Below are 21,676 nucleotides of genomic sequence, written 5' to 3' on the forward strand. Positions count from 1 at the left end.
AAGGGATTCCAAATCTCTAATATTATCCTGCCAAGGCATTATGAATTAAGAACCCATGGATTTACTGCTTTCAACATCACTATTGATGACATAAACCAGAAGAAAATAGATTCTTTTAGTGCCCCTGTTTCTCTAGTAGTCTGCATGGAAAATTGATCAGAAACCTAGTCAACTGATCAGATTTCCCCTCCCCCTCCCTCTAGTTCTCTCTCTCCTCTCCCTTCTCTCTACTCTCTATCTCCCATCCCTCTCCTTGTACCTGATCAGATATAGGGAGAGGAGAGAGAGAAAGACAGAGGGAGGGGGAGGGGATCAATTCAGATTTATGATAAACTAATCAGACTTCCCCTCCCCCTCCCTCTAGCTCTCTCCTCTCCCTTCTCTCAACTCTCTATCTCCCATCCCTCTCCCTGTATCTGATGGGGAGGAGAGAGAGACAGAGGGAGGGGGAGAGAGAGAGGGGAAGGGAGGGAGGGGGAGGGGATCAATTCATATTTTTGATCAACTGATCATATTTCCCCTCCCCTCCCCTACCTCTAGCTCTCTCTCTCCTCTCCACTCTCTATCTCCCATCCCTCTCCCTGCATCTGATCAGATACAAGGAGAGGGAGGGAGAGGAAGGGGGAGAGAGAGAGAGAGAGGGGAAAGGAGGGGGGGGGGAGAGAGGGGGAGGGGATCAGTTCAGATTTCTGATCAATTGATCAGATTTTCCCTCCCCCTCCCTCTAGCTCTCTCTCCTCTCTATCTCCCTTTCCCTATGTCTAATCAGATACAGGGAGAGGGAGAGAAAGATGAGAGAGAGATTGGAAAGAGGGAGGGGGAAGAGAGAGGAGAGAGAAAGATAGAGGGAGGGGGAAGGGAGGAAGAGGGAGGGGATCAGTTCAGATTTCTGATCAACTGATTAGATTTCCCCTCCCCCTCCCTCTAGCTCTCTCTCTCTCTCTACTCTCCCTCTCTCTCTCCCTCTATGGGAGAGAGGGAGGGGGTGGAGAGAGGAGAGAGAGATAGAGGGAAAGGGAGAGAGAGAGAGGGGAAGGGAGGGAGGGGGAGGGGATCAGTTCAGATTTCTAATCAACTATCAACTGATCAGATTTCCCCTCTCCCTCCCTCTAGCTCTCTCTCCTCTCCCCTCTCCCCCCTCTCTCTCTCTCCTCTCTTTTTCTCCTCTCTCCAGAAGGGTGAGGGAGTAGCAGGTTTGTTTGTAGTTTATTGAACTTAATGCTCGTATGATTTTGTTGAAATGCATTTGATCAAATAATGACTTATTCCGTTAATGATACAGGGGACTACTGGATGGATATTGACATGTGTGGGCTTCTAACCATAAAGCTACTACAAAAAGGAGAATTGAACCCCATTTGCAATTGTAGTTTATGATTTTTTTTTTGTTCTTCTGTTTTTTTAATGGTGGATGTGGGAGTAATGTTTTATAGGTTTGTGTTAATATGATAACCACAATATTTAGACGGGTGGTGGAAGAACTGTTGTTTATTTTTTGCTTCAACTTTTTTTGTAAATGGTGATGGGATGACTTTACAAGAATGCTAATGTTGAATGGGTGCGGTCCCCTTGTTTGTATTGGTGTGAGAATGCTAATGTTGATCACTTTACAATCTTTTTTCATATTAATGAAGGGTTATTTGTATAAGGTAACTTGTTCCAAGGTACCTATTATTGATAGGCAATCCCTCCTCACTTTAACCAACAATTGGATCTCACGCGCAAGGTTGGTCATTCCAAATAGAGATCATGCAAAAAAATGGAATACGGTTATTGTTGGACACTAACCATTGGAACTTCACTACATGTAGGAAATGGAATCTACCGAGTAGATTCCCACGTGAGAGCAACCCATTTCCTATTAATTATATAAATATTGTTAGATAATTAGATATATATTTAATTATCTAATTATATAAATATATAATAGTTATTATAAATATTGTTAATAACTAGACCTGGTAACCAGACCCCTGACCAGTTCGGTCTCTGGGTCAGTTTTAAAAACCATGATGTTATGTCTTTCGAGCGTGTGACTCATACGACCCAAAAGTGGAACCGTTCTGGCCACCGGTTTTTGGGTCAATGGTTTGACCGTCCAATTCAAACGGATAGCCCGTTTTGACAACAAAAATTAAAAAAAAATAAAAAACGGCAAAAAACCATTGAACGAGTCAATGGGTTGACGGTTCGACCACTCGGGACAATGGGTCATTGACCGATTCAACGGTTTTTGGCCAGGGATCGGGATTGGGGTAAAACGAAACTAATTGCCTGGACAGTTCCCAATTAAAAATAATAAATAAAAAAACGGATGACCCGTTCTGAAAACAAAAATTACAGGCAAAAAATTGAGTGTGTGAGGTCCATTAAGTAGTACCATACGTGTTATGTCATTTGAGCGTATGACTCATACGACCTGAAAACGGAATCATTATGACCACCGGTTTTCGAGTCGACGGTTCAACTATTCAATTCGAATAGATGGCTTGTTCTAACAACAAAAATAAAAAAAATATAAATGAATGACCAAAACCATTGAATGGGTCAATGGTTCGACCACCCGGGTCAATGGGTCATTGTCGATTCAACGTTTTTTGGCCAAGGATTGAGATTAGAATAAAACGGAACCAGTTACTTGGATGGTTCCCAATTAAAAAAAAAACAAAAACAAAAACCATTTTATGGGTCAACGGGTTGATGGTTCGACCGCTTGGGTCAATTGGTCGTTGATCGATTCAATGATTTTTGGCCAGGGACTGGGTTAATGGGTCAATGGGTCGACGGATTGATGGTTCCATTCTAGCCCCTACGAAGTAGGGACCCTCTGCTAGTTAGTTGCTTAACTTGAATACAATGGCAAAAGTAACAACAATTATAATAGAGCTACTACATTCTATTAACCCTTCCCATCCACAAAGGGATTAAGTTCCAGACTATAATTTCATCGGGATACAGTTTATTAACTACTTATTGTACATATAACTCTAATTCCTGTACATATACATGCCAAAAAATATAGCAATTAACACAATGAGTAAGACCCTCATGGTCCTTAACCCTTCAATAACTACTTCTTGGGAGGACTGCATAGCCTTAATATGACAGTCAAAACCAACTACTAGTTCATGAAGCTTTGCAATGCAGCTTTCTAGGTGATTCGTTGTTGAATTGCCTTCATTAGAAAAGTTTAAGGGAACTGCCCATTGAAAGAAATTGCATGGAGGAGGTATGCTGCCCTGAATACAATCAAATGCAAAGAAGTCAACATCTCATAACAATAATTAATTTGAATACATACAAATGCTCTTAATTGCTTACAAAATTAATTGGGTAGCTGTAAAATATCATAGTCGTATTATAACTTGTTTCCAAAACTCGAATGATAGCCCTCCTTCCACATTTACACTCCTTTGGCTTATATTTAAGATACCTAACATGTTGACTATCATTTTTGTTTTATTTTTGTTGCAACTAAATTTTCAATTGCTAAAAATGTCCACGAATACATCAGGAGGAGAAATCCAAACAGATTATGTTAAATTCCCCTAAACCTTGTAGTTAAAGTATGAGAAATCAAATTAAAAAATCTATGCACATGAACAAAACGCAAATAATCAAAACAAACAACAATATTCTTAATGTCAGATATAATTGGTTGAGCAGCCCATGACGAAGAGAGCAATTTTCCTTGTAAGGTTGATCACATTGAGATTGTCATTTACTACACAGATTTTTTGATGATGAAATGCAGAACAATGCAATAAAGCAAAGAGAATGGCACAAGCTTCCACACCTTCAACATCACTAAGAGGAGATGGAGTAACTCCTGCCCGGATGAACCTATTATTCACCCCAATAATCACCCATGCAGCAGCACTAGATTCATCCATGACCGCAACATCAGTATAAATAATAACATCCACGTCAGCAGGGACACATTTTGGATCATTTCTTCTACAAATGTATTGAACTTCCACATCCACATATGTTAATTGTTGTATAAAACTCCATTCCCCACAGAAACGATACACACTCTAAAGTACATTCATTGGCTAAGCCGAATACCCTTGGAAAATGCATTTGTTACGAGCGTCCCAAATCTTCCACAACACAATAGTCGTAAGAATTAGATTAGACAATAAAGAAGACCCAAACCAAATAGCTCTTGAAAATGAACAATCCCAAAATAAATGCTCTGGTGATTCAATGTGGTTACATCCAAAAGGGCATAATGCTTCAAGCCCAACACCAAAAAGTTTGTCTCGTGTGCACAATCCTCCATGTAATATTTTCCATAAGAATAGTAGAATCCTTGGGTAAATCTTCAATTTCCAAAACTTCCTCCAAAATGCACTGTCTTGAGCATCAGTTGAAATGGAGCAAAGATGTTTGTAGGCATATTTAATAGAAAAAATGCCCTTACGCTCTAACAACCACAACCAACCATCACCACCACTTGATCTAATAGAGATAGGGACCTTAAGGATGTTTCGAATTGAAGTCGAATAAAAAAATCTGTGAAGAAGATCCAATCTCCACTGTCGATTAGAGTCTAGAAGATCACAAACTCTACAAATGCCATTTGGAACACTGGTAGGTGGGATCTGTAATTTGAAATTTGGTTGAGAGGGAACCCATGGATAACCCCATATACTTATAGAGTGACCATTACCCACCCAGCGCACACAACACGCACGAAGTATATGTCTTGAGCGACAAAAACCTTTCAACACCCAACAGTCATGTCGTTTAGGATCACAATCCAAAAACTCTTCAAATGGAAAATGCTTTGACTTCAAAATTGAAACCTATAAGGAACCCTGCTCAGTCAAGATTCTCCACCCAACCTTAGCTAACAAAGCATCATTGAAGTATTTTATTCGTCTCACACCTAAGCCACCTGCAACTTTCGGTAAGCATATCTTTTGCCATGAAACTGTCGGGTAAAAATTGTTCGAATCAGAAGCACCCCAAATAAAACGATGCATAACCTTCTCTATGTCATCACATGTTGTTATGAGGAGTGAAAGTATTAACATCAAGTAAGTAGGAATATCTATTACCACATGATTCACAAGTGCAACCTAGCCTGCAAATGAGAGAGTACGTGCACACCAACCATTAAATCTGTCACACACCCTTTTTACCACCAAAGAAAAAACTTCATTCTTGTTTCTACTTATTAATAGGGGGGCTCCCAAATATTTGTCTCTTTGTGAGATGCATTTCACCTTCAGGAAATGAACTAACATATTACGAAGATGGTGATGCACGTTCTTACTAATGAGAATACCAGATTTTGCATAGTTGACTTCTTGCCCTAAACTACAACAAAAAATCTGAAGTGCCTTCTTTATAGTTTCAAGCTCATGTATCGTGGCTTTGCCAAAAATTACTAAATCATCAGCGAACATCATGTGTGAGACTATTAGGCATCCATGAGCAATCTTGATTCTAGACAATTTCTTATCCTCAACAAGTTTTGAAAGCAAAAGAGATAGAGCATTCATGCACATAATGAACAAATATGGAGATAAAGGGTCGCCTTGATGTAACCCCTGTTGAGGAAAGAATTTATTAGAATTCTCTCCATTGACCAGAATTGAAAAAGAGGGGGTAGAAATGCACAAGTGAATAAGCTTGACAAACTTCTCATTAAAGCTCAACTTTTGCAAAATTGTGGTAAGAAAAACACCCATTAAATCTTGTCATATGCCTTAGACATATCAACCTTGAAAGTAAAAACACCATTTTTTCCTTTTTTTTCTTCTTGATAAAATGAATAATTTCATGGGCAACTAAAACATTGTCAGCAATTTGCTTGCCTGGGACAAATGTAGCTTGCCAAGGTGAGATTATTTTATGCAATAGTGGTCGCATCCTATTTGCAAGTAATTTAGCAAAAATTTTATAAATTACATTGCAAAGGCTGATGGGTTGAAAATCATTAACTGCAACTGGGTGGGAAACCTTAGGAATGAGAACCAGATTTGTTTGGGTGAAATCTGGGTCAAGTGTATTGCCATTAAAAACACCATGAATCCACAGTGTAATATCATCACCAACCAAATCCCAAAACTTTTGAAGGAACAAAGCAAACATACCATTTGGGCCAGAGGCCTTAAAAGGGCCCATTTGCATGATAGCTAACTCAATTTCATACTTGTTTGGAAGTCTACATAGGTCTTCGTTATCTTGAGTTGTGACAATAGGTTGCAGTAATGCAAGAATCTCAGGAGCGACAATTGGGGAGGAAGTCTGGAACAAGTTACTAAAATGCTCAACAAACATATTCCTAATATCATTCTTATCATAAGTCCATGAGCCATCTACCCTCTTAAGGCCATCAATAGAGGAACGTCTTCTATGTTGAACTGTAGTCAAATGGAAGTAACGAGTATTTTGATCACCTAAGCGGAGCCACGACTCACGAGAACGTTGCATCCAAAATAGCTCATCCTTACGTTGGAGCTCTTGAAGCTGTAAGTATAGTGATTGCAACATACCTGCTATATGAGGGGAGTGGTCCAACTGTTGAAGCGAATCGATTTCACTCCGAATTCGCCTCATATGATTGAAGATATTGCTGAATTTAGTTATGTTCCATCTACTCAGAGATTTCCTGACACCACTTAAACCCCTCCCTACATCTCCTTCAATAGAGTTCCCATCCCATGCACTCTTTACCACCTCTCTACAATTTGAATCCCTCAACCACATAGCTTCAAATTTAAAGAATTTTTTTTCGGGCTTCACATCCCCTTCAGTATCAACTAAAATTGGGCAGTGGTCAAATTGAATGGCTGAAAGATGAAAGACCATGGCCCGGGGAAATAACTCCCTCCATTCAACATTAACCAATGCCCGATGAAACCATTCTGCAACATTGGCAAGCCCCTGTCGACCATTAGTCCAAGTAAACATTCTCCCACAAAAGCCCAGATCAATTAAATTGCACTTCTCTTGAACCTTAGCAAGCCGGTAAGAGCTAGCACCAATACCTTTTTTCCCTCATCTCTTCTCATCACCGCAGACAATAGCATTGAAGTCACTTAAACAAATCCATGGTCCCAAATAATTCCCAGCAATGCCTTCAAGCATTTCCCATAAGACCCTACCACCAGACCTTCTTGGGTCTCCATAAACACCTGAAAACAACCATTCCACCCCTGGAGGAGCACCATTAACCAAACCAGCAATCATAAAATCATCTTGAAAAAGGATCTTAACATCAATGTGTGATTGCCATGCAAGCAAAAGACCCCCACTCCGCCCCTTGGATGGAACAATACAGTAATGTTGGAAGCCGACCTTCCTAAGCACATTTACTCCTCTTTCTAAGATGTTTTTGTTTCAGAAGTGAAAATAAATTCTGGCTTCATCATACGATTGAGTGCTTGGAGTTCTTGAACTGTAGAGGTGCAACCCGAACCTCTACAGTTCCACGCTAAGATCCTCATGGGTCCACTCGAGTTGTAGAGGGACAACCACCGAAGCCCGTGAATTTGAACATTCAGTACATCCACTCCTTGCCACCTCATTACTTCTATGGTCTGGAACTTTTTCGCAAGTCTCCTTCCCACCATTCTCCCCCACCCACAAATGATGAATTAATTCATTCCCCACGTCATAGAAAGACGCAACTTTCCTCTTTTTTGAGGGTCCTACAGCCCCTAACTTTGAACTGTAGAGAAATGTTTTCGGAATCTCCTCAGGATCCTTAAACTTCCCCAAAAGTTCCTCTTCAATATTGTTTGCCATCAATTTTGCCATAACAGCTTGTTCGTGTCCTGATTGCATGCCACGATCTCCTCTACTTTCAATGCCACCACCAAACGACTCTCCACCAGCAGCCCCAAAATTCACTACACTTTCACCACCCTTCGTCGTTGCCTCCGACGGAGCAATGAACGTAACATGTTGAACAGGCGGAGAGACACCCTTGTCATGTTTCCTAAATCTAGAGGTCTGGCAAAAAAAAGTTGGTGGATCAGCACGTAATGATGCATCATAACAAAAATTTTGAGCTTCATCCTTTTCCATCTTTTCCTTCTCTACCCACTCCATACAATGCTTCTCATCATGGCCGATACACCCGCAATAGTAAAAAAATAATGGTAATCTCTCATATTTGATATCAACCCAGATAGGACTCCTTGTTTTACAATACACCAGTACGCTTTTCTTCAGTGGTTGATTCAAATCAATCTCCACTTTCGCAGGGACATGGCTAGTCCAACATTTCTGCAGATCCAATGAGTTATTTGCTACTACTTTGCCCACCCGTGCTGCAATTTTTTCTCCAACATTCCTGATGCGCCAATCCAATGGCAAACCATGTATTTGGATGGTGAATTCAGTTTTGGAAAAATCCATTTCTTCTAACAATCCTCCTGCAATCCATCGCTTCAGGACTAGAATTTGACCAGCAACTGCCCATGGGCCACGGTCCAACACTGATCGTATGTCCACTTCATCGGTGAAGAAAAATAGAAAATGGCCTTAAGGTGAATCTTCCACCACCACTGGTCGCTTCAAGTTCCATGACTTCGGAAAGACACCCATGACTGCTGCATGATTCACCACTTTATCTCCATGAACTTTCCCCACCAAGCACCGATTCCACTTATCACCATCCTCCCTATTATTGATTTCATCATCAATGTTCTCTCCATCTTCCGAACACCCAACCTTGTTAAGTGCATTAACAAGAACCTCCTTTTCCATACCACCAACTCTAAGACAGACAGACAAGTCTCAGACCATAACAAGCAAAAAGGAGAAGAAAGCTCTACAAAACCGAGAGCAAGAGAAAGCCTTACACAACAATGATTGAGAAGATGACATCCTTGCAAATCAAAACATAAAAACCACCAAAATATTCTATGAAACATGCAACTATAATAAAAAAATTCGTAATGGTACAAATTAGACAAAATATTCTTTACTTTTTTATTGAGAAAACAAGCTTTCACCAACTAATCTACCATATTAATTAGTTCTGGTATGATATAGATTTTGGTATGCAAAATCAAGCATTTTGATCAGTAGTTACAAAACTAAACCAAAATCAAACATTTTCTCTAAATTTCCCTTCCCTAAATCATATCATATGCTTATGGGTTATTTTGTGACAAAGAAACATTGATCAGAACTGAAATGGTTCCAGCGATGGCATTCGCTTGACAAGATGACTACTTTGCGCACATTTTCTGGCGAAACATTTTGCGCACAGTTCTGATATGAAAATGGTTCAGATCAGAACCACATTTCAGTTCAAATTGCGCCAAAACATTTTTAGATCAGAACTGTGCGTGGTTTTGAAGCTAAACCTTGGTTCCACCATCTTTGATGCCTCCAGCAAGATGGCTTTAGATGAAGTCTGTGCACGGTTTTGAAGTGAAGTCCATATGAAAACTCCATCAGAACTATGCACGGTTCTAGAGATGTTGGGGAAGACAAATGTTAGGGGTGAAGCTTACCACCTTTCTTCACTGTTCCTCTCCTCTGTCGTTTCTTCAACCAAGTTTGAAGAGAAAGAGATGGAATGGGCGTGCTCGGAATGAAGAGGAAAGTCGGAGTTGAGTGAAGTCTCCTTTCCTCTCTTGTTCGTTCAACCCGGATTGAAGAGAAAAGGGGATTAGGGAAATAGAAAGGGAAAAGGGTAAACTGGTCTATATATTTTCGTAAAAGGTTAGCTTTGGTATTTCAAAAATATTTAACCCGCACCTGATATCACGTGATTCTTCTAATTGACGGTGAATTAATGTCGGGTACTAAGTTATTACAAAATGAAAGTTCAGGTACTAGATTGTCACGTTTTAAAGTTCGGATACTAAATTGGCACTTAGCCTAAAGTATAGGGTACCTATCGGGAATTTTCCCTTTTTTTCTAAATGCCCGTTTGGGAATTGGGAGGGCTTTCAGCGTTTCTTTCTTTATTTTTTAGGGTAAATTTCTTAAATTACCCTTATGGTTTAGTTAATTGACTAGATGTATCCTTATTATTTGAAAATTGACTAATGTTTCTTTACCATTAGTGTCCGTTAACGTAAAAAGACTATTTTACCCTTTATTTTTTTTTTCAAAATTTCAAAATAAAATAGGAAAAAGGGAAAAGAAATGTTATTCATCAAATCCCTAACCTTTCATCAATGCCTTTTGATTCTCGGTCTTGGTTAGGATTCTTGGCAGAGATCGGAACGACATTTGAATGAAGAGGCAAAGCCTCCAGAAGTAGAGGCCAAGCTGCTGGAATGGAGGGATGAAGAGGCAAAGCCTCCAGAAGTAGAGGCCAAGCTGCTGGAATCGAGGGAGCTTGCCTTACTTACAAAAAGCATGACATCCTTTGCTTTCTCTATCGGAAAATCATCGAACACAAGCACTTTTCCGGCATAAAGTATCGTCATCTGGGCTTTCTCGGGCTCCTTTGCCGCCTGTCTGTTTCACCCAAAACAAATTGTAATTAACTAATTAAACGAAGAGAACTTCATTAAGTTTTGAAACTGTATGTTCTTTGTACGTATTTGTGAATCAAATGATACCTGAAATCGGGTGTCATAGGTTGGTCTTCAGAAGAAGAATTCCCAAAACCGGCAAGTGGAGGAAACAAATTCATGGGTTGTCGTCATCGATGCCTTCTAATTAAACATATTGGGTTTTCTTGAACCATAGCGAACCAACAAAATAGCCAAAAACATCAGATTCTTCTTTGCTTGGCTAAAATTACATGTCTGCGAGAAGTTAGACCTCTCGATCGTCTTCCGCGCCTGGTACCTCCCCACCATCACGTCCGACGAATTTGGCGAACTTGCCATGTTGTCCGACTCTGACTAAACTCAAAGAAACGCTGGTTCATCAAAACTCTAACCATTCCACCCTAATTAAAGGTGGAGGGTAAAATTGGGTTTTAAAAAAACTATATCACGTGCGAATGAATTTCGACGAAAAACGATAAGGAGGATGGTGACTTAATTGACTAGTATATTGTTTGAAAACATGACTTAATTGACTAAGTGTATCCTTATTGTTTGAAATTTAACGATAAGCTATATACTAGTCCTACTCGTTTTGGAGCAGGCTTGGGCTGGTCGTAGATTTAGTGAAATCGAGGTCTAAACCTTGTGCCCGTTTAAGAGGCTGAAGTGCAGCGCCTCCTGGCTTTGTGAGGTTTGTTGCAGATGCAGCACCGTTTTCTTAGAAAACAGTACCTTTATTTTTGTTTGGAATAGTTGCTGCTAGGTTGGACATTTCCTAAAGCAACAACAACTTTTTTTTTTCTGCTTGGTACCATTGTTCCAGGAAACGTTTTCAGCACCGGTACCCATTATCCAGTGCCACATCAATGCCCTGTTGGCAGCAATGAGATATAGATCCAGGAAACACCAAATTTGGCATTGCTCCAAGCCATGGCTTCTCGATTTCTGAGACACGGCTTTGAGCACCGTTTTTTATGGAAAAACGATTCCAAACAAATGTCCGTTTCTTGGAGCACCGTTTTTTCCGATGTGACACCGTTATTCCAGGAAACGGCAACGATGCCAAACAGCTGCATAAAGCTATGTTTGGTTAAAAATCTGTGGAGCCCATATACCGAAGTGTTTCAAAGCAGCTGAATGTTTATGGGGTGTCAATTGGACTGGATTTGGTCCAATCCGATCCAGTCTAGTATGAATCTATTATTGATGGGCTAAGTCCATTCCAATTCAATAAACATTTTAGACCATTAAGTTTGAACCGATTCAATTCAATGTCTTTTTGGTCCGTTCAATCCATTCAAATTGACTTCGATTTGAACAAATCACACCCAAAACCGGTCCATTGGCACCCCTAGTCATAGTATCGGTACCAGGAAGATATTGTAGGATTGTTCATCTTGCACTTTCAGCTATAAAATGTTGCATCTCCACAACACTGTGACTGTGCAACACCATACAGTATTGGCTACAGATCTGCTACTTATAAGAACACCCACAAGACCCTACAGCCGTACATCAGTGTCTTGTAGATAGGTGTGGGTAGTAGATCCAAGCACTGTTGGTGCAACATTTACAGCGCATGAGTGTTTTTTTTTCTTTTTTTTGAGTCCATTGATAGATGTTTTTTCATTTCTTTGTATACGAATGGTAGTTGCTCGTACTTTGCTGCTGTTTGATAATGGTTGAAATGATTTGCCTACAATATTTAGGGGTATAGTAATCAATGTAGAATACGCCCATTAGCCATTAGAGGAGCTCAAAATTCAGAACCTGCATAATAACTTATTCACTAATTTACAAAGCAATAAGTCTCAGTTGAGCCACTTCACCCGTTATCATGGTCTCTTATATGTATTCATTTTTCAATTTAAAAAAAAAAAGAATTAGAAATACTTTATTCATACCAGGTTTTTTTCTCTACGCGGATCAGTTTTTCTTTTCTTTTTCCTTTTTTTTTTTGTTGAGAAAAGAGCATGTTGGTCTTCAACGGGTCAATCCCAATTCCCAGCTTCAAATGATAAGGGTCTGAGGGAGTTAGTAATGGGCATGGGCAGCGTCTGGCTTGTGAAAATCACATGGGTTGGGCAAAATTGTACTCAGTTCATGTCTCATTGACCCCAACTCTTAAGCCCATTCAATGAACAAGATAGGCCCAAGTCTAGCCCATCTGATGTGCACCCTTAACATGGATGCTGAAAGTTTCTGACTTCTAAGACCTTCCTTTTGTCTTTTTGAAGCAATCTCTCTCTCTCCCTCCAAAATTGGCCCTTACAATTGTTTTCTTTCACGTTTTTCTTTATTTGTGGCACAAAAATTAGGAAAAGTTTCCAGTTCTTCATTTTTTTTTATTAAAATCTGATTCCGGTTTTGTTTGGCTTGGTTTATACCCAATCAATTGGATAAGCAACTGACACAAACTATTGGCGTATACCATACAGATTATTGCAGTTTGACGTCAAGACTTGATGTTCATATCGAAATATCCATTTATAATAGACATTGGAAACTATTAGTTCTTTATTACAATTTGTGTTTGTTCTTATCTACATTGCAAAGTTCCTTTTTTTTATTCTTCTTTGTGGGCTTTCCTTGTTCAATGCCTGGTTTGCCTTTGGTATTAGTGTCCAGTTGGCAAAGCAATCGTTCTTATCTGAGTCCCCATAAACCAAGATTTTGGGGTCAGATGGATCCAGACCCTAGACAAATAGCTGCACCCAACAAGTAAGCTCAAACCCTTTTGGCACACTTTTTTATTGTAATAGCAGCAACTTGAGATGCTGCTGGCCTCACAAGGTATGACCAATGGGTGAACTCAAACACAGACACCACTAGATGGGCTCTCCCTTAAAATCAAGTTGGTAAAGATGGAAAGATCAGAATGATGCTAATGTCCTACCCGGTGTCCTGTATATTAGGTTTATCATGGTCAAGTGGAAATCTTGGCAATGGATTCATTATTGGTATGAAGTTTGGGAATGAGCAATATATCAACATAAAAATACCATATTTACACCTCTGAGGGTCACATGAGAAACATGAATCCATATAGCATCTGTCATGCATCACAAAACAACTCCAACTCAATAAAACATACAGTATATACCAGTAAAGACATTCTAGATAGCAGAAAGAAAAAAAAAAAAAAACCTCAAGTAGCCTAAAAAATACAGGATCTGCCTCTGAAAAAGTCTACATAATGACAGTTTATGCAAGACTGATGTAGTTCCGTGATGTTTGTGACTTGATATCATGGTCTGAGTCTGGTATGCTTGCCAAACACAGTTCATGCAGTTCATTTAGTATCCATTCCTCACCAGTTTGCCCACCCAATACCAGGACTCGAGTCCCTCCAACTACACAAGTGCTGTGACCCCAAGCATACTTGGGAGGTTGTCCAGGAACATTAAGAATCCTCCATGATGGCTTCTCTTCAGAAGGATCCAGAAGGAATATCTGAGAAGGAGAATGCAGACCAGCAATAGAGCCACCGAAGATAATGATCCTCCCACAAGGCATGCTTACCGCAACATGGTCAAGTCTGGGTGGTGGAACCACTGCAGATTTGCTGCTAACACCACTACAGTCTAGTTGCCTCCACTGTGGCTCATCATCCTCTAAATCAATTGTGTAAGCCTCACCAGATCTCAATCTTAAATGGCCACTCTTGGCGAGTCCACCAAACATAAGAATCTTAGTCCTTCCATAGACTGAGAGTGAATGACCCAATCTAGATGGAGGAGCCCAAGATGTGGGAATTTCCCTCCACATAGGCTTGTCTGTATTGAGATCCAGTAGATATGTGTCACTAAGAAGTACGCCTGCATCTGTGCATCCACCTGAGACAACCAATTTTGAGCCTTCCACTGTGCATGAGCTGTGCCAAGATCTAGGGAGTGGAGGAGCTCCACCCGAGACTTCTTTCCATGTTGGCTGTTGAGCATCCAAGTCCAGCACAAAAACATCATTGAGTAATCCTTGCCTACCACATCCCCCAAACACCACCAACCATGACCCATTAAGGCATGATAGCGTATGTCCCCAACGCCCAGGTGGGGAGGATTTCACACTCACCCGGCGCCACTCAGGATTTGCTGCATCCAGATTGAGAACAAATGTGTCATCCATTGGCTGCATATTTACTCCTTCCCCTCCAAAAAGAACAAGTCGGTTCCCTACGGCACATGCACTGAAATTGCAACGTGAAGGCTCCACAGCACCCCCAACAGTAAACTTCTTCCAACAAACTGCCTCAAGTGTTGTCAGCTCCCTAGCTAGACGCCCCCACTCTAATCCCTTTGTCATCAACTCCAAAGTACCTGTGACTTCTCTTCCCCATGCATTTTGACAGACCATCTTCCGCACATGTTCATTCTTTGTCAGTTGACGGATCCTTTTGCAAACAGACCCAATAGATGCAACATCTCTAGGTGTCAAGCGTGATAAGATGTTCTGGGCTAAGACTTCATCAGATAGCTGCAGAATCCCACATGTGTCATCATGTTGAGGTTTTGGAGCTTGCTCATTCACAAGATAATCTTCAGATGATTGATCACTCTTCTGGCTGGAAGTCTGTTTGAAAACTGGATATGAGACACGATTAAGATCTATATTTGCTTCAAAGAACAACTGAATGCCTATTACATGTGTCACAATGCCATCATCGCCATGTATGGGCTTGAGCTGTAGCCTGTTAACCAAGGGAGTGCCATCCTTCCTGAAATTGAGGAGCTCACCTTGGAACTCCACTCCTTCCTCAAGACATCTCCGAATCTCTGAAATGACCACAGGATCCACCAAAGGATGTCGCCTTTGTGCACGTGGGTCCCTATACTGTAAGAACCGACTGAAAAGGAAGAGTTCCATAATGAGCCAGCAGAGGTGGTTTGAAACACAATCAAACTCTGTAAAATATTCACAAAAATCACAAAAATGGAAGAACCGACCCATGGCCGAATGATAGAGAAAGCTATTGAAGGAATCAATACATTTGGATGAACTTATAAAAAGCTCTCTCTCTCTCTCGCTCTCTCCCTCTCTCTCTCTCTCTCTCTCTCTCTCTCTCTCTATATATATATATATATATATATATACATCACGAAATTCTAAACCAAGGGGCAAATGATTAAGTCTAGATTGCTATAGCCAAAGAAAGTGGAAACCAATAAATATTCCTATAAACTACCAAAATACCTGAATTTGTAGCACAAATTTTTAGTTTCAAACTTTATCAGTTATTGCATGAGTTCAAAGACAAAATTCACAAAGATCTAGATGTGCTTTCTTCAAAACAATATCAGGAATTGATGGGCTTATAAAAAATATGTCCTCTCTTTCATATGTTGGAAATGCAATTCAACCATATGTATATACAGAAAATTAGGTGAAGTAGGTAAAGGACTTCCAGTATACAAAACCCAGTCAGGCTAGACCATCAGCTCTGGATCCCGGAATTGATCTTCCTGTTTCAATCTAGGCTTGACCCAAATGGAAGAAAAAACTTCCCTGGCTTCATGGAGATAGTGAACTAGCTTCTAGAGCTATACTCGTACATGAGAGACACATGTGAATACGTGATGTTGCAAGGAAGCAAGATTCACAGATCCTTAATATATCATCTTAATAACTGGTGATGGTTGGTCAGATGGCAGATAGTCATAACCCCTGTTATGGTTATCAGAATATCTGCATCCTCATTAGCTTTCAGGCTGAGCTGAGAGAGAGCATAGGGACTGTGAAATAGGGGCTGCAAGAAAAGCCTCCCCTGTTTGCTTGATAGCCATTTTGACAGGGGAATCTTGCTTATAAATGCATTCACCTAAGGGAAAACAGGTCAGTATACTCTTCCTAGGCTTATAGAAATATCTCTTACTCTTCTAGCAGTGTTTCCTCGCATCTTCTGAGCCACTCCCATTTCATCCTCTCTTAGCAAACCAGAGTGCTATGGCTGATATTTGGTTTGGTACATTCCTGGATATAGGTTGCAAGTTGAGATAAATATGGAATACCTGGTGACAGTGGATAGTTAGAAGTGGGGGGCATAATTCCAATTAAGAGCCATAGTAATTACTGAAACCACTTGAAACAAAACAATTTGACTGGTTTTCACCTCATATTTCAAGAAACTTACTAATTCCTATTTCAGGAGATCTTGTTTCTGTTTGTTCTTTTCAAATGCTACAACAAACCATTATGAAAAGATAAAAGCAAATTGCCTCCAAACAGCATCTATAGAAAACATTCAACCTGTATGCTCCATGAATTTCAAACAATGGGATTCAAACCCAATAATATATCATTTATAGAATGTATCTGGAGGAAAACTTGACAGAAGAATTAACTACTTCAAAGATCTAAAAAGCCACTTATATATCTTTTTTTTTTATGAATGAAAAGTCTCTTATATATCCACGGGTTTACATTCAATAAACCCAATAAAAATCTGCGGGGCCATATTATAATCGGAGAAATTAACTTGATAACATAAAATGTCTTAAAACCCGATTCTGACTTTTGGTTTCATTGGCCTTATTTTATTTCTTTTTATGCATCTGAACTTCGACATTAGGCAGCATATTCAGACATCTTTAGAATCATTTCCTCCCAAAGAAAAACACAACTTTTTACGAGGAGCTAACTTTTACAGTTAAAAATGGGAAACAAGCCTTCAAAACATCAAATATCACTGATAACATTTGAGTCTGGAGGCGCAAAGCTTCCATCTTTATAAATCATAGAAAAAAAAATTTCCACAGCTAAGCAGATATTTCTGATAATTTCTTTCCACAAAAGAAATTGGGTTACAGAACAAAGTAGGAAAGTTTACGTTTCGAATTGGAACCAGAGAGCCTTCACAATTTATGAAACAACAGTTGATTGTCCGAAACAACCTAATTAACAATAAAAAATCCACAGCCAGTTTAGTGATCATACCAATATATTTTACTAAAAAACGATGAATAAACTGAAACAAATCGAGCAATCATAATGAATTCGAAAGAAAAAGAGCATAGAAATGCATGAATTAAACAAATTGCGTCGAATAAGTGAATGAGTAGGTACCAGTTTCTGCCGAGGACTTCGTCGGCACGGTATCCAGTGAAGATCTCAAATACGGTGTTGACGTAAATGATCGGAAAGTCAGGCTCCAAAGCATCTGATACGACGATGGACGACGGCGTCATCGGATAGAAGAAGCTGTCTGGCTTCAAGGGAAGCTTGCTTTGTTCTTCTTCCGATTCAGCGCATTTTAGCCTCTTCCCTGAGCTTTGATACTCTTCGTCCATGGCGACTGAAACAAATCTCAGCTCGCTCGCGCGCTCTCTCTCTCTCTCCCTCTCTCTCTCTGGTTTGCTATTTCGGTAGCTAAAGCGAAGGGCACCACCTGTGCTTGGGGAGGAGAAAGATGTGGTCTTATATGTAGAGAAAATGCTTAGAAAATTGGTCGGATTTGTTGATGAATTTACAGAAATACCTCAAATTTTCTCTCTGACATATAGAAAGCCAGAAAACCGTTAGTAGTTGGGTCCAAATTCCAAAAGGTGGCCTTGCTAAAGGCGCGGCCCGCGTGGCCCACTGATTTACCGGGCTGGATTGACTTTGAGATTTTTAGTGTTTGGCACTTCAGTACGACAACGTTGCAGTTGCACCGTAGTGGAAGAAATAGGGAAGAGGATCTACATCATTTCATAAATTGTTTTGCTCAGTTCGGAAGCGGGGTACAAGTACAAATATGTACCGTGTACAAGATTTTGTACCGTACATATTTGTATTTGTGTTCCTTCCAAAATGATCCCACATGAATATCTTCCCATAAATGATAAGGAAAATATTTAACATTTTAAAGTTGTTTAAGTAGAACAATTTCTGGAAAAAAAAATTTATTTCATTTTTTTTGCAACAAAAAACATTGTGTTTATAATTTTACCTGTATGATACCTAATAGGCACCAAATATCAATATAAAATAAGTACATAACCCAAAATTACTTTACCGAATTTCAGAATGTGGTTATTATATGAAAAAACGACAATAATACCAAAAATTCCCTTAGCATGAGAGATGACATTTTTTGTAACCCTTTGTGACCTCTTGGTTTGTGAAAACCAGCAAAAGAATACTTCTCTTATAAGATTTGGCAAAAAATAGGTTTTGGCTTATTATGTATTTTTATAGAGCTGCCAATGGGTCAAATACTCAAATCTGGCTGATAGAACCAAACCGATTGAACTGACTATGTTAATTTTGATTTTGTAGTCTGTGTTTCGATTGATAATTGGGTTGAGCTGTTTCAAAACAATTAGGACCTGAGTCGATTGTATAGGTAAAATATATAAGGTTTCCTAGTTTTTTTGTTATATTTTTTTTTTATCTCAAAGGATAAATTTAATAAACAATACATAAGATAATTTTGGTTAAAACACTTGTTTTATTAATATATAAATAGTTTATTATTTACTTGAAGTTTATCACGAAAATGCAATTCTAAGTAAGAGTGCAAGTCGGGTTGGCCTGAGTTAACAGTTTACACTGTTTTAGGCTCGGGCTACGAGTTGAAACCATTGAAATTTTGACAAAATTCCGATCCTAACCCAAAAAAGTTGCACCCCTAATTCTAAGTTATTATTATCATAGATGATTGTAATGTCAAATATAACCAGATTGATAATTGGTTCAGTTCTCTACTGAAACTTGTTTGGGATTGATTCCTCATTCCACACCCGATCCATTGACCGCTCTAATTTTTCATAAGAATTATATCGATTATCCAAGGCACTACCTAAAAACAAGAAATCACGAACACTTTCTGAGCGAAAACGTTTTCAAAAATCTGATTTTAGAAACGTTGTTATGAAACTAATTGCTTGGTTCTTAATTTCTTATCCTAAGTAATGGAAGTGGGGGACCCATAATGCGTCTTGATGCTCTAAAACATGAGAGACACGATCAGCTTTATGGGCCCCCAATCTGATCTGCAGGTGATGTGGCCTACAATCAAGGTGGACCCTAAGCCCATGGTCAAAGATGCATGGGTATTCGAGAGGGTAGCATTGTAGCAACGTAGGGTTGATGGAACAAGAGTGGTGACTGGTGTCCTCGTGTCTCCGTTGCCACCTGCGGAGTCACTGTCAAAGGGACACGCCACAACGGGACATGTGGCAATTCGGTAGTTTAGACAAGAGCGGGAGGGCGAATAGATAAGTCGGTGTGCTACATGTCTGGGTCATGACCGACACGTGTCAGTAGGATATTTTGTGCAGAAATATCTCAATGGGAGCATCTCGTCCACTACCCGCCTTCGGCTTCAGGTCATCCAGCTATTTGGTGTGAGATATTTTCGCCTTCCAGATCCAACCATAATTCGAGTTCAGCCAATTTGCCCAAATCTAAGTACCAACCCTGCACTAAGAATATGCCAGATTGCCAGCTGGATTAGGGAACAGAGGAAGATAAATGTGTTTATGCAACTCTTTGGATGCCTCACCAACATACATGGTTGGACATGTGAGAATACTAGGCTGCTGTGTGACCAAGTTAGGTATGGGTCCCACCTTATATGCATGACATGGTAGGCTGGTAGCCGAACAGTTCTACTTTTTAGTTGTTAAGGTTGTGTTTGGTTTGACAGCAAAGAGAGAAATTCAAAATTAAAGGTGTTTTTTTTTTAAATAATCTATATTTTTATAGTTTCTTTTACCAATTATATATATATATATATATATATATATATATATATATATATATATATATATATACTTATATTACTATCAAAAGTATGAAGGGGTTTGTGGAACTTTGATCCCTCTCTGATTGTGAATATATAAGATGTAATTTAAACTACTTTTTACTCATTCATTTCATTCTCATTAAAATTTATATTTGAGATAGTGATCTCGTTCTTTCTCATTAAATCTTATATTGGAGGTATTTTTTCTCACCCATAAATTCTATTAATTAGATATATCATCCATATTATTGATTTTTAACAATATAAAACTGATGCTTTTTAAAATTAACCCAAAAATGAAATCTTTCTTCTATCCAGTGATGGGTAAGTGAATCAATCATCTAGGCCAAATGGCTCAACCGAAGATATAAAAAATGAAATTTATAAAATTAAAATAAATACTATGGGGGTGTATTTCTACCACACCACCTGCCTGGCATTTGAGGATGTTGCCATGACGTAGGATGATTTCTTGAGTGCCTTCACAATGGTGCAGGAAAAGAAGAGGAAGAAGGAGCCTTAGGCCATGAAAGGGTTTCCATTTACAATGTGTTTGGTTTGAAGGAAAAAGTAGGAAAACCTTTACAAACTTTGTATAGGTTTTTCAACATTTTCCTTCCTTTCCTTACCTTTTCCTTCAAACCAAGCATAGCCTTAGTGAAGAGATGAGAAAGGTGTTTTGTAGACACGATCAACCTCCTAATCTAAGTTTTCTCTCTCTTCCAATGTGCTCCTTCCACCCTTATTTATAGTGGGGAGAAAATGAAATTAAATAATATTTTAGAAAATGCAATTAAAATGACATTTTTAGAAATTGAAACAAAATGTGATGTGATGATCATAATGAGTTTTAGAAGAAGAGTAAGAAATACTCAAGAGATCATTTCTACACGTTTCCATGCAATTATCTAATGAACGTCCCATTGTGGACCCCACACTACCCATGGTCATGTTAACCTTCTAGGGCAAACCACTTTCTCACATAAAAAAGGTAGATGAGTAGACGCGGCTTCGAAAAAAAGCATAGAGCATCCACCTTGGGCTTATTGGGTAACTAGGTCTAGAATGTATATGTCTATGATGTATGGGCCTATGTGGGTCAGGTCTAGGGCACATGAGCCCAAATCACCAGGTTGAATTAGATCCCTAGGCTGAAGGCTGAAGGGCTTCTGGGCTTCAGGGCTTCAGGCCGAGGTGGGTCTCTAGGTCGAAAATTCCAGGCCGAAGTAGGATCTGACCTCAGGGCCTGGTTTGGCTCTAGGTTGAACCAAACATCTAAGAACACAGTGTTAGGTCTGGAAAAGTGTAAATATCCCAAATTATTGAATTATGGGGGGGTCTATATCAGCTCCCTTTTGTCTTATTGCAAACATGTTTGCACACGTGACTAGTGTGCCAAAAATATGTACAACAAATACAAATAATAGAAAAATATAGAACAATTTGTACAACGTATCCTCATCATCTACAA

General features: G+C 39.4%; 1 protein-coding gene and 1 pseudogene across 9 annotated transcripts; both read right to left on the minus strand.

Annotated features, from left to right (window-relative positions):
• Positions 1 to 8,505: 8,505 nt before the first annotated feature.
• Positions 8,506 to 10,871, minus strand: LOC104609885 (uncharacterized; annotated as a pseudogene). Its single transcript, XR_016083825.1, has 3 exons — positions 10,548 to 10,871; positions 10,149 to 10,443; positions 8,506 to 8,740 (listed from the first exon to the last, which is right to left on the minus strand). The product of XR_016083825.1 is annotated as an uncharacterized LOC104609885 (transcript).
• A 2,578-nt stretch (positions 10,872 to 13,449) lies between these two features.
• Positions 13,450 to 17,876, minus strand: LOC104609930 (adagio protein 3-like). Of its 8 annotated transcripts, none has more exons than XM_088900738.1 (4): positions 17,541 to 17,870; positions 16,351 to 16,486; positions 15,123 to 15,324; positions 13,450 to 15,050 (listed from the first exon to the last, which is right to left on the minus strand). In XM_088900738.1, exons 2-4 carry the CDS (start codon positions 16,395 to 16,397, stop codon positions 13,686 to 13,688), a joined length of 1,614 nt encoding a protein of 537 aa, XP_088756864.1. In that variant the 5' UTR covers positions 16,398 to 16,486; positions 17,541 to 17,870; the 3' UTR covers positions 13,450 to 13,685. The 8 variants fall into 8 exon arrangements, with proteins under 8 accessions (XP_088756864.1, XP_088756861.1, XP_010274836.1 ...); XM_088900735.1 differs by adding an exon at positions 17,305 to 17,368 and having other exon boundaries at positions 13,450 to 15,324; positions 17,541 to 17,679; XM_010276534.3 differs by lacking the exon at positions 16,351 to 16,486 and having other exon boundaries at positions 17,541 to 17,876.
• Positions 17,877 to 21,676: the final 3,800 nt, after the last annotated feature.

This window comes from Nelumbo nucifera, chromosome 3 (genome assembly GCF_055504915.1).
Source record: "Nelumbo nucifera cultivar China Antique chromosome 3, China Antique-T2T, whole genome shotgun sequence".
NCBI classification, from domain to species: domain Eukaryota; kingdom Viridiplantae; phylum Streptophyta; class Magnoliopsida; order Proteales; family Nelumbonaceae; genus Nelumbo; species Nelumbo nucifera.